This window comes from Myiozetetes cayanensis, unplaced genomic scaffold, assembly GCF_022539395.1.
Source record: "Myiozetetes cayanensis isolate MyiCay16 unplaced genomic scaffold, myiCay2020 scf22, whole genome shotgun sequence".
NCBI lineage: Eukaryota > Metazoa > Chordata > Aves > Passeriformes > Tyrannidae > Myiozetetes > Myiozetetes cayanensis.
In genome coordinates, this window is record NW_026087434.1 from 8,587,667 (window position 1) to 8,601,020 (window position 13,354).

At 40.8% G+C, this 13,354-nt stretch overlaps 1 protein-coding gene across 1 annotated transcript in view; it reads left to right on the forward strand.

The window, feature by feature from the left end:
- The window catches only part of TBCD (tubulin folding cofactor D), a 114,014-nt gene that overhangs the window by 84,343 nt on the left and 16,317 nt on the right, over positions 1–13,354 (forward strand). Inside the window, 6 exon segments of the mRNA XM_050319070.1 lie at positions 2,047–2,165; positions 2,576–2,667; positions 3,575–3,715; positions 8,326–8,409; positions 9,147–9,305; positions 10,138–10,276. Coding sequence (XP_050175027.1) covers positions 2,047–2,165; positions 2,576–2,667; positions 3,575–3,715; positions 8,326–8,409; positions 9,147–9,305; positions 10,138–10,276 — 734 coding nt within the window.

The window sequence follows — 13,354 nt, forward strand, 5'->3', positions numbered from 1 at the left end:
GAATTTTTCCATTCTAAAAACCCTGCAGTCAGCTCTGTCTGGATTATGCTTTTATTTGGCCTTGACTGCTCTGGAGCCTCCTCCACACAGGAGAGGTGCCATTATATATGCAAGCATCTGTTAAAAGAAAAAAAAACAAAAAAAGGTGTATTTTCATCTCTGTGCCAATAAAACCTATGTATTCCATGCCCATCAAATCCTGTCTGTTGTGGGATTGAAATCCACTCCTGAAAGTCCTGCCCATCGTGTCTGATGGACACAGGAATGTCTGGAAGCTGCAGTGCAGAAGACATTCAGCAGCAGTGCAGGTGCCTTAGATAAGTCAGTTGAAGCAGGTCTGAACATGATCAGAGGATTAGAACTAAAAAGCTTCTGGTAGAATTTAACCAGCATTTCACTATGGCTTGAGAGATTAAGATGAAAACACGAATCAAAGATACTCTTAACAGTTTGGCATTCTGAATCTGGCCCTCTAAGGATGCAGCTCCACTGAATCACTTCTCTTGCCTCTGTTTGTTTTGACCTTTTCTTTGGTTTATTTTTTCTGGCTTAATGCATTCTGGTTTGGTTTTGCTGACTTTCCCTTTTAATATTCCTTTAGGATGGGCTGTGTTGAATTAATATTGTGGACACTTCATAGGCCCTGTTGGTTTATGAAACTGAAGGCTCTTAGAAGAATATTAACATTTGCATTACACCTTCCACCATAATTACTAAGTGGTTATAAGTAAAGAGCTGCTTGTTGTTATGTCATTTGGCTTAAAATGTCAATCTTAAATTTCCATCAGTCCAAGTGGAGACTGTCACAGCCTCCCTGTTCAAGCTCTTCTTGCTGTCACAGCAGGCACTGTGCTTCCCGTGGCCTCAGGACTCTGTCTCACACTCCAGTGGTTTGGAAGGTTTTAAATAATTGATGTGCTTATCTGAAGGTGTTTTCTCACCTCTGGACAGGGAACTGGGTCCCTGATGTGAGGGACGAGTCGAGGCCTGTCGGTGGCACCGGGGTTTGAAAAAAGAGTCAGCTACGATGAATGGGGAGTTTCTTATGGCAGCTCTTCTTTCTTCCTCTAGCAAATATTGCTCAATCATTTCAATCTTAGATTACAGTAAGCAATGGCACAGTTATGTAATCTTCCCAGGAGCTCTGATTCTTTTTCTTTGAGGATTAAAAAGTGTCTATTCAGTAAAGGGATCGATAAGACCACCTTGCCCCTTTCTGGTGCAGAGCTGTGTTTGTTACTGCCTTGGCATAAATAGATTCCTGACTTTTTTTCATTCACCCTCATTTTCTCCTTCATATCACTGTACTTGGTTTTTCAGGCTCCTTTTTCCATGCCCAGCTGAATTTATTCCTGTGCCTTTTGACTGTGCTGCTGTTTCCAGAGCCACTGTCCCTGTTGTGTTCTGTGCCAGTGAACAGAACCAAAGGGGTCACTTCTTCTTGAGCTTTCTCCTGCAAAAAAAAAAAAGCAACTTAATTTTAGTCTCTCTATAAAAAATGGTACGAAATTATCTCATTGCTTAGGAGCAATCTGTGTGGCTGTTTAAACAAGGCTCCAATCAATAGTTTTCTGGGGAAAACTGTCAGATAGCTGACCTTCACAAACCCAGAGACATTTCTTTCCTCAGCCAGATTACTTCTCTAATGATAGAAAACCATGGCCTATAAATGTAAGAGAACTTGCTCCTTGTGCTTCTGTAGAAATTTGTGCTTATACCTGTTATTTGGATTTTTAAAACATGAGAGCTCTTTAAAATGGAGAACTTTGTCTTTTCTGTCTCTGAAAGAGTAGGATTAGTCTAACTACAAAGTCAAATTTTTAGAGAGAAAACAAGAATTCATTCATGTAACAGCAAACATCTTAAAATCTGTACCTTTGTCCTGGTGGAAATTAAAGATATTCTGCATTTCAGTTTAACAAACTGCAAAATTCTCTAGCTGCTCTGTTTAGGGGACCTTCTCCTGGTTTCTTTCTTTCCTTAGCCAAATATAAAATGGTAATGATGTGGTAGTTGCTTCTCACTCTGCAGTTGTGTTCCTTCTAGATGAGCTGGTGACACAGTACGTTTCAGAACTACAAAACACAGAGGAAATGATCCGTTGTGGCTTTTCACGAGCTCTTGGGGCCCTTCCAAGGTTTCTGCTGAAGGGCAGGCTCCAACAGGTGAGAAAACAGGATCACTGGAATGAGAAAGAGGGCACTCTGCCTTTTGAATTGAAACCTGTGACAGTAATCGAATAAATAATAATGGCCATAATTAAAGGTCTTTGTCAGAAGGGTTTGAATCCCAATGAACAACAACTCCAGAAAATCATCATGAGTTGAGCTTGCCATAGTTTCTGATAATTAATGTTTAGTTCTGTTAATGGAAGAGCCAGAGGCTGAATTATCCCTTTGCTGTAGGACACTGGTCCAAAGGGAGGAGGGAGCCATGAGGGCCAGTCTGGGTGAGAAACCAAACTCTGTTGCCTGCTTTCTTTCATACAGGATTGAACTCATTATGATGCAATATCTAAATTTAACACCATAAAATACATTGGATTTAAATATCTCAATCTTTGTATCTTTTTCAGGTTTTGGAAGGTTTAAAAAAAGTTACCTTAATTTCCCCTGAAGACGTGAGCTTTGCAGAATCCAGAAGAGATGCCTTAATAGCAATTGCAAAGTATGTTCATGCTCTTTATTTTTGTCTAATTGGAATTCTCCCTCTAAAATCTTTCTCCTGATCGTTCTGCTTTCTGGTGGGAGCTGGCAGCATGAGTTTTGAAACCAGTTACACTGTGACACACACATTTGTAAAGCAGGACTCTCTGCATCTCCATTATTTGGTTTATTTTTGATTTGGAGGATTATCACACACCTGAGGATGGAGTGCAGCTCTGATGGTGGTGTAAGTTTTTTATCAATTAACTGACTACCTGGAGTATATTTTAAAGTTTGTCTTTCTTATGGGCTGCAATTTAATGAGCTTTGGTGAGGAGGAAGAATATATGTTTATATTTTTCCACAATCTTAAGAAGATTGAATTGGTTTAAAGCAATTGTGCTTTTTCTCTAAAGGAATATTTTCCATGTTGACATGTCACAGTGCAATTCAGAGCTCATAGTATGATATTACTCATGTACATTTTATGCTCTTAGAGTGTTACAGTGCAAAAAAAAAAAGCATGTCTTCAAGGTAAAGGAGTTTAATCTCAAGTTCAGTGTAGATTGTGTTGGCCCTTTGCTGTTCTTGCTGACTTCATTTTAAGGAGAGTTCAGACTGACAGGTACTTGAAGCATATTCCTTTAGTTTTAGCAGACATGAGAGCAGCTTGGTTCCCTGCTGAGATTTTAGCTTTGCCAGTGTTCCTTTAAACCCCAAACACTGCTCAGAAATTCTCAGGTCAGGTACAACTCAGTAGGCTCAAAAATATTCCTCATTCCATCTCGTAGCAGATATTAGAGGTGTTTGGAATATTCTACATCCGGGGAGTTTTATTAAACAACATAACAAAGCTTCATCCTTACATTTCTCCTTGCTACTGTTGTGATTTTGTCCCCCACTGCCTTTGTTTTTTTTTTTCCTCAAAGGGTTTGCCAGACAGTGGGTGTGAAGGGAGGAGGATCCCGGGAGGAATTCGTGTGCAGGGATAACGTGGATGAGATTTACACAACGCTGCTCAACGGCGTGACCGACTACACCACGGACAGCCGGGGGGATGTCGGAGGATGGTAAGGTGCCCCCCCAGACTGGGGCTTAAACACAGGGTCAGGTTTGATGTCTAACTAAAACCTGATGTGTTTCCAAAACCTAGAAACAGGGAGCTCCCAGGCTCCTTGGATTCCAGGCAGGAATCCACTGCGGGAAGAGAAGTAGAAAGTGAAAGACGAGGATTTGGGTTGTCCCTTCCTCAGAGTGGTGGGGACTGATGTGTTTGAAACTGAAATTCAGCCTTATTCTGAGTTTGTGGATGGCAGTATTTTCTATTAGTGAACATCAGGAATGTCATCAGTTGCAAAAAGTACGGGGATTTAAAACTCCTTCTCTTTTTTTTTTTTTTTTTTTTTTAAATAACACATTTGGTGCTGCTCCAACTCTCCTGCTGTACGTTCCTGCTGTGGGGATTTTTTGCCAGGAGAGGGAGCAGCTGTATAAGGTCTTACAAACGTGTTAGTGGCACGTTTTCAAGGCTGGTGACCGACTGAGATGCATAAAAACTTTATAAATTGTGCTGTGGCATCACTGACTCTTTTCTAAGTTTAGGGTTTCAGTGATTTCAGCTGTGAGGCTGCAAGAATAAATCATAAGTCTGTAGGAATGTATCTGCATGATGTGAAATCTATAGAATAGGTAGATTAATAAGTTAAACTTAATGAGATTAATAAGATCTTAATATTATTAAGTCTGTAGCAGTCCTAATTTTATGACATTCTTCAGTCTTCAAAGTTCCCCTAATATATAAAGATTCAGTATTTAATACTGCATTCATCTGAATACTCTCTATTCCTTCAGTAACAGTGATCTGGAAAGACAAGTTCTAAATTCAGGACCCAAAGCTCTATAAAGGCTCATGTCCTTCTTTGGGTTTGTGTTTCATTTCCAAAGAAGCTCCAGCTGGGGATGTGTCATCACCTGCTGACTGGCATGTTTGAGTGGGAGAGATCAGGAGGAGTTCACGTTGTTCACTTCATCCTGTAGAATTCCACAATGTAGTTACAGGGTGAGAAAGCCATGTGAATTATGGATCTTAGAGACCAGGGAAATGCACTCTTGTCAGGGTACTTTTCTGTGTGTATTTATGAGGACAAATGTTCCCAGCCTGAAATAGTACTTGTTAATAAAAAGGCTTAAGTTATCAGAATTCAGGAATAAGTCCAGTATCTGCAGATTTAAAATATGTGACACTTTTGATGCTGTGTAGAAGCCTCAGAGCAGTAACACTCACTCCTTGTATAGAGGAGCCTTAAACTAAGTAAATGAATGTGGTAAATTAATTTCAGTTGTCTTTTATTTGTTGGGATTTGATTCTGAGTAAAATGCTGGCTTTGAGGAAGACTCCTTAATTTTGTTGCCTTAATCCATCATTTAAATTGGAAAGTGTGCAGATGGATATATGTTACTTTTAGATCTGACTGTATAAAGTATCAGCCTTGTTTAGCAGTGTGGGTGATACTGTTTGTGTGGTATGGTAATGATGTGGTAACAGAGATGCATTTGACCTGTCTGGCAACTGGATGAAGTGTCTCAGGGTACAGAGATTTGTGTTCAGGATTATAAATTAACAACCTGTTGATAGTTCAGCTCTAGTACCTGGCTCTGCTTTTGTTACATTCCAGGCAGGAAGGGGCAGGTGCCAGAAAAGTACTGGGAAGAAATAATTCTGCTGATTGAAAAGGTTTTATTTTCTCAATTTATGGAAGTTGTTTCCTGACAGCGCCGAGTCACACGGGGTGTTTGTTTTGTTTCAGTCGTATCTGTGCAGAGTGTTTGTGTGAAACAAGTGGTGTAGACATTTTTTTCAGTCACTGTCCTCTTCTTTGAAGGGGGTTTTCAACAACAATAAATGAAAGTGGCTGCAGCAGGCAGAGCCTGCTGGTCCCTGTCCAGGTCTGGTGGGATAACAGGTGGTGCCAAACGTGCAGAGTTTGGGAACTTTTTGGTTAGGCTCAAATTTGTTACGTCCTGTTCAGAGCCCTGTCCTTGACTCTTGACTTCACTGTCATTATTTTATTTGGTAGCCCCAGGTTTGCTTTAAAAACAAAAACAAAAACAAAAAAAAAAAAAAAAAAAAGAAAAAAGAAAAGAAAAAAAAGAAAAAAAAAGTTAATTGCAGTGGCATTGTCCTCTCCAGGATTCCTTGTTGGGCTGGAACAGGGGGCAGGTGCTGTGATGTACATCTGTAATCACCAAATGAGAGTTACTGCAACACACCCTGAAGCCTCCTCTTGCCTTGTGCAGAGAGAAGAATTGTGACTGTGCTTTTTTTTGTGCAGTATGTACAAATATGCACATGCTGGAGCATTCCTGGCCAGCAGTTATTGGGCAGTTCATACCACAGTTAAACCTTAGTGCTTGTGCTCTGGGAGTCACTGTCAGTGAGAGATCTCACCAGTTCCAGTGTGGGTTGCAATAATTACAAATAACTGCCCTGTCTTTGCACAGAAAGGGAAGTGTCAAAGCACAAAGATATTTTGTGCCATGGTAGCACTGGGCAATTTTTACTTGACCAGCCTCGTCCCTTTAGCACTTCACTACAATATTTACAAACGTGTTGGAGAAGTACACAGGGCAAATAATGCAGCCTGAGTTAATATTTGGGTGTTTGGATTTTCCCTGTTTTCTGTTATGGTGCTCAGCTCTTCAGCCTTCAACCCTGGCTGGTAAAACTGTTGTAGGAAAACAGGGAAATAGTACCAGAGGGCAAGAAGTCAGAGAACAGGAGGTGTGTTTGACATCTCCAGCTTAGGAGAGGAAACAAGGATGCAAACTAGAGAGGATCAAGAGCAGGTCATTCCAGCCTGTGCAGGGAGCTTTCACTTCTGTCAAGAGGCAGGAGGGAGGTGAATGAGTCTCTAATTCAAGAGACAGAAAATGTAGGAGCAACAATGCAGGGTGGGGAGGCAGAGAAAAGGAAGAGATCCTGAGCTTTGTGCTTCCAAAATGAGGCAGATACTGCAGTAGATAAGGGCCTGGCTGGGTATAATTAGGTATTCAACCCAACTTCCACATCTGAGAGCTCCCACTGCAGTTCCCCACACCTTATTGTTTATCCTTAGTCTGTGTCTTCATTTCAAAACAAAACAAAGTGGAATTTTTCAAAGAAATCCCGAGGAAATTAAATTCCCAACACCCATGAAAATTCAAATGTGCTTTGAGCACTTACTTTATTTTTTTTTTCAAGCTTCTTGTGCAATTCCAGCCAAAAACAAATCAAGAAACATGTAAATCGGAGGGGGAGGAGGATCCTTTCTCGTGGCAAATTGTTGGCTGCTGAAGGCTTTTGTGGCCTCTCAAATATCAATGTTTTCTCATCCTGTTTCTTCTAAACCATTGACTAAGATGGAAAGATATGGCAAGACATGCCATTTCTCTGGAGAGACCTTGTCTTTGGTGTGTAATTTTTGTCTTTCTGTAATGGAATCGTGGGAAAGTTTCACCAACTTTACTCCCCATATGCAAACTTTACCTTTCTTTTGACAGCTTGTTTGCTGGGACATGTCTGATCTGTCTGCAGGTGTTAGACATGAATATCCAAGTCAGATACTGTATGAAAAACTAGGAAAACATACCTTGATGAAAGACTGCCAAACTTGCATTGAGCTACTTTGGAAAAAGTGACGTAATTTACCTTTTTTACCATTATAACAAATGTCCCACCCAGTTTTAGATTGCATCTGCAGCTATTTGGAAAATAGAAAGAGGAGTATTTCTTTTCACAGGAGGCAGGTGTACCTTTTCAAATGCCTTTTCCCTGCCCCCCCCCCCCCTTTTTAAAGTTCTTATTTTGAAAGGATGACACTGCCATGAGTGACTAATGTGATAAATATGTTGGGCCTGGACTTCTGCAGGGTCCTGTAACCCACTGAGGATCTGTGGTATTGGCCTTGTCTGAAGAAAGAAACGACTTTTAACAGCTCATGGAGTGACAAGGCATTTGGTTGAAAACAAGCATATTGGTCTTTTTATTTATTATTAAAATTACACTCTTTTTTTTAATTGACATTTAGACAGTTTGAAGGCAACAGATCTTCACCATCTAGATATGACACACTTCAAGCACAACTTAGTGATACTTTAGCCAGTCTTTTTCTTAAAACTAATCATTATTTAACATAGGGATTTAAGCCATTCTGAGTCACATTTTTTTAAATGTTGGAAATATTAAGCTTGAAACTTTACAAGAATATGGTGCACTCTTAACAGTCCTTACATACCTGAATGTCAAAATGTGGGTTGACCTTTATAAAAAAAATTTGAAGCAGACAAACACTGAAGTTTAGATGCAGCGACTTGCACACTAAATATTACTAATCATTATCAATTTTAACCTTAAAATAAACAGTAAATCTGATGACATCTGGCTGGATTGAAGAACAGGATGGTGAGGCAGGGGCTTGCCTGGAAGCTGGGGTGACTGTTGTACCCTCAGTGCCAGCGTGACCTTCATTTCACGGGGCTGGGGGGGCCAGCTCTGCACACTCCTTTTCCTCCCAAAATATGGTGACAGATCTCAGAGGTCATTGCTTTAGTAATTGTGAAGTTTTGTCAGTGTCTGAACTGCTGATGTATTTGTTTGAATAAACCCTGAAGTAGCTCCTGTGATGGGTCTCTGTTCCCACAGGGTGCGTGAAGCTGCCATGACCAGTCTGATGGAGGTGACGCTGCTGCTGGTCCAGAACGAGGCAGAGTTAATCAATGCCAACATGTATGTAATTGTGCTCTTTCTGTGTCCCATCTCCTGGAACTGCATTCCAGGCCACACAGGCAAGCACTGCTGGTACATTGTGTGCTTGTACAAGCACTGCTTGTACATTGAATACTCCTTTACTGAGTGTGACAGAGCCTTTGGTAGAAGTGTGCCCAGCCCCTGCAGATGTGGAGGATGTTGTACCTGCTTTTCAGAGACTGACTTACTGAGAGAACCTGGATGGCAATCCCCCCTTGGAAATAAAACACACCTGTGGGATTTGGGCTATACCTGCCACCTCTGTGGAGCTTGCCAGTGTTGTTCACTTTAGTACAAAGCAAACACTCCCGCTTATGCTGAGCATCACATCAGTAATTTGGAATGTGATCAAATACAGGGATGGGTTTGCTTTTGTTTCTTTGCAGAATTATTAGGAAGGAAATACATATATATATTTTCTTCCAAACTATAAAGCACTTTATTATTTTTTTGGAAAAAGGTGGGACAATAAGTGTAAAAGGTGGATGAAGTACTATGTAACATTAATGTCGTGATGGCTTTTGATTACTATTGATCTGTGGAAAATAAAGCTTTAAGATTCTGGCACCATGTGGGTGCCTTAAATCACTTGTAGGTTCATGCTGAAAAATCAGACCAGAATAGTTTCATAGCAGGATTGTTTTGATTTCACTGAAACAATTTAAATACACATTCTGCTGCTTAAATTATGTGATTCATTGTTTTCTTCTTTGTAGCTGCAAGCAGATTATGTGCTGGCTGGCTCAACAGTCAGCTGAAAAAATAGATAAATTTCGAGCTCATGCAGGATCTGTGTTCCTGACCCTCTTACACTTTGACCATCCTCCAGTTCCACATATCCCTCACAGAGAAGAGCTAGAGAGGATATTTCCAAGGTAAGATATTGAAAAGCGTATCCTAAACCAGTGAAATAAAAAATAAATGCAGAGAATTAGACCTAACACACACTACCTGATGTAAAGTTCGGGCCCAAATGCCCAGTCTGTGTGTGGAGGAATAGCTGGTGCTGTTAGTCAGGGTTTCATTGAACTGTCCTGTCAATGTGCATGAATTTATTTTTTTCCTTGACTGGAAAATGCTGATTGTTCATAATAGTAATTTTTAATTAATTATAGTATGTTAAGCTCTAGTTGAAGCACTTTTCCAAGATGGACTTTCTAGTTAAAGCAACAGTGAGAGCAGCTCAGTCCTGAATGGTGATGCTGATACCTGGTTGGGATGAGGAACATCCGGCTCTGTGTCCTCATTCTGTGTGATCAGGAGAACCTCAACCTGCTCCAACTCCAAGTGCTCTGTCTGTGAGGCTGCTGATGGAGCTGGGAGAGAGGGGGTGTTAGTTTTTCCTGGGATAAGTCTGTCTTTAGATCAGTCTTTGAGTAGCTGTTGATGGGAGAGAACTTGGAATGGAACTCCAGGAAGAGAACTTGTTTTCTGTGTGTGGAGAAATGTCCCTGGGAAGAGGAAACTCTGGTTCCAATTCCTTATCTGAATCAGAAAAAGACCTTGGAGGTCCCTTCACTTCACTGACAGTGGCTGAAGCTTTGTGTTCTCCCCATATGCCCAAAGACCAGTGTTGAATGTGATTTTTTGGGTAATTCAGAGCCTTTCTTCACTGACCCGAAGGAGCCGTCCCGGGAATGCAGGGAGGAGAAAGGCAGTGAGCGCGTGCAGGAGTGCAGGAGTAATTTCTCCTTTCCCTTTCCCCAGGTCAGAGAAAGAGACTCTGAACTGGAATGCTGCATCTGAAGCTTTCCCCCGGATCACCCAGCTCCTGGGATTGCCAACCTACCAGTACTTCGTGCTCCTGGGGCTCTCGGTGTCCGTGGGGGGACTCACAGAGACCACGGTAAGAGCAGGGAGGGGCTTTGCCTCTTGGCAGGAGAGGGATCCAGTTGTTGCCTCGAGTGTTGAGTGCCTGCCAGTGGATATTGCAGATGGGGATTGCTCTGAGAATTCAGGTTCTTTTGAAGGAATCAAGTCGTGCTTTTAAATCTGATGGGCTTCTTATTTACGTCTTTAAAAGTAAAAAGGCTTGCTGAGCATGCAAGGGAGCAAGGAGTGAGGGTGCTTTGTTTGTCCTTTCCTGGCCTGGCAGAACCCAAGAATTCCAGGCTCTGGGGTCCCTCAGCTCCCAGCTCTGTGCTGACTCTCCCAGCTGGGAACAGAGGCAGAGCCCTCAGCTCAGTGCAAGGTGATGGCTCTTCTCAAATGAGGTGAAAACCTGTTTTCATTTGTCACCTGAATGCAGTTGTTAACTATTAGTTGTCAATGTGTGTTAATAGTTATGCACAGATTTATTTATTTTTTTTTTTACTTTGATACATTTTCTGCTGAAGTACCAGAAGTTCCATTACAAAGAAATATCATTCAAGTGTCTGTCTCAGTCCTCTGTTTCATTCTTCTGGCACCAACAATCTCTTTATCACTGGCTTTGGCAGTCTGTCATGCTGCCAGATTCTTCCCAACTTCATTATAATTTTAGTGTATCCTTCTGTTCTTATATTATAACTTGCATTGGTAGTTTCAGAAATCTTGGTTTCAAGATATTTGGCTTCTAATGTTTTTGTGATTTGATGTAGCCAAAGATGTAAAAAATATAAGAAAACAACTGTTGGGGTAAGGATATGGTTCAGTATGATACCACAGAAATATCAGACCAGGAACAGAGTATTTTGGACTGTCAGTTGAATCTTTAAATCCCAGTGGTCCTGTAACAGGAGGAGGATGTGAGTCAGCACCCCAACAGTGGTTAAGAGTGTTTCTAATTAAGATTTCCATCTCAAATTAAGAGAGTTGGTAGAAAAGTGAAAAGTATTGGGAAACAGTTTTTGTGGAGAGGGAGCAGCTCCTGCTGGGTCACAGGAAGGAGGAGGTAAAATCACCTTGAGCCTGTGGCTTCCCCTTCTCAGTCACAGCAAGCCCAAATGATGGGGTTTTTTTTTGCCTGCTCTTGTGGGTTCTGCTCTTGGGATCAAGGGAAGCCCATGAGCCTTTGGGTTTGATGGAGCTGAGTATTTATTGTCAGTGCAGTGTCTCATGTATTTAAACCAATTCTGAGCATTTTAATGTTGCTAAACTGGCAACTAATTATATAGCAGCAGCTATTTTAAAACTTTGGAAACATGTGTGTATTGGTTTGTGACAATAATTATGGGACAGACAACGTAACTCCAAACAGATTTCGTTAATGGCAAACATGCACATGAAATTCAGCTTTCAGTCAAACACAATTATAGGAGGCTCCACCAAAACCAAAGTTATTTGTGTAAGTATAAAAAGGAGGAAAGTTGTGGGGAAACAAGCATCCTGGCTGCTGACTGAGGTCGGGGAAAATTCTTGTTCAACATTTGGACTTTTTGGGTTTTCCCCTTTTTTTAAAGTCTTGGGTGCATTTGGTTTTGAAAAGTGGGAACTTGTAGCTCCCTTCCCATGTTGCCATCTGCCAGTGTGTAAAGGGAAACCTTCAGCACTGTTTTCAAACTCTTGATTTTGAAATGTTAACTTTCTGTGACCCTGCAGTTTTCCTTAACGCCAAAGGCTTGTTCCGGTTAAACTATTCTCAAGGGCTTTGGCTTCAGAAAAAAGATGATCTAATTCTCTTTGGAGTCAGCTGGAAGTGCAAGGGAGGCACCAAATACAGGGTACTTACACTTGGGGTTATAGATGTGCAGTGAATTACATTTAATATCTAAAATGTGCTATAGAAATTTAAATTGATGTGCTTTATAATAACTCGTGTTCAAACTACTCTGTCAAAGCCTGTAGCTGAATATCCAGGGACTGATTTAAAACATTAATAGCAAATTTTAAGAACTGTTCTCTATTAAATCCATATGAAAGAGGCAGATTTTTAAAATCTTGGATGAAGGAAAAGGATTATTCAAATATGTGTTCTTGCAGTAACATGTGTGTGTTCTTGTGACTGTTCCCTCTCTTAAAAAACATATCTGTGCACATGCACAAAAATAACTGTGCCCATCCTCACATGGAATTTGGGAAGTTGGAAGGTTCTTCTATATACTGCGAGATAATCTGAGTTCAAATGTCAGTTTGTCTTTTAGTCATCTCAGGGAATTAGCAGGAGAAAGGCTCTGTTGTAATTCCGTGGTCAGTGGCTCTTTTTCCCCAGTTAAAATTGCTCAGCAGTATATTTAGCAAGAGTAGTTCTTTGTTTGGCTTTTTGAAGAGGTTTTCTGGAATGAGCCGTGTGGGGTCTGTGAGGAGTTTCGGTGGGATGATTGTACTGGAGCGTTGGAAGTAATCTGGAAAAACAGAAGATGTCATTCCCAGTGGGATTTGGCACTCTACTCCATCGCCACGGTTCAAAGGGCACTTTCTCTGTGTAAAAGAATCTTCTGATTATCCATCTGGCCCACAGTGGTGCATATTTCTTATGGCTGCATGAAACCCCCCTCAGTGTGTGTGGAGATCAGGACTGTACAATGCTGCTCTTTCTCCAGGGCACAAACCCTGCAGTTCCAGGGATATAATTTGATATAATTTCATTATTGGACTACACCACATTTAAAATTTTGTCGAAGCACGAAATGTCCCGTTATTCCCCTTCCCCCTGTAAAGAATGAAAATTACATTTTAAAATGTTGTAGAAACTGTAAGTAAAACCTTTTAAAAAAAAAAAAAAAGGCAGCAACCTATTTTGAACATTAAAAAGTTCCTCCCAGTCCAGTGCCAGGGCTGTGTTACGGTGTTAGATCATACAAAGGAAAATGTTGGGATAGATGATGTTCTAAAACATCTGGTTACTGGGACAAATTGTATGCAAATTAATGCATGTTTGGTTTGAAGAAACAGGCCCTAAATCCTGTTTCCTTTGTTGACAATTCTTGAGCAATATACACTTGAGAATAATTCCTGGGATCCTTTTCTTAAAGAGAAAAAATAGTGTGAATTATGATTTTCATAC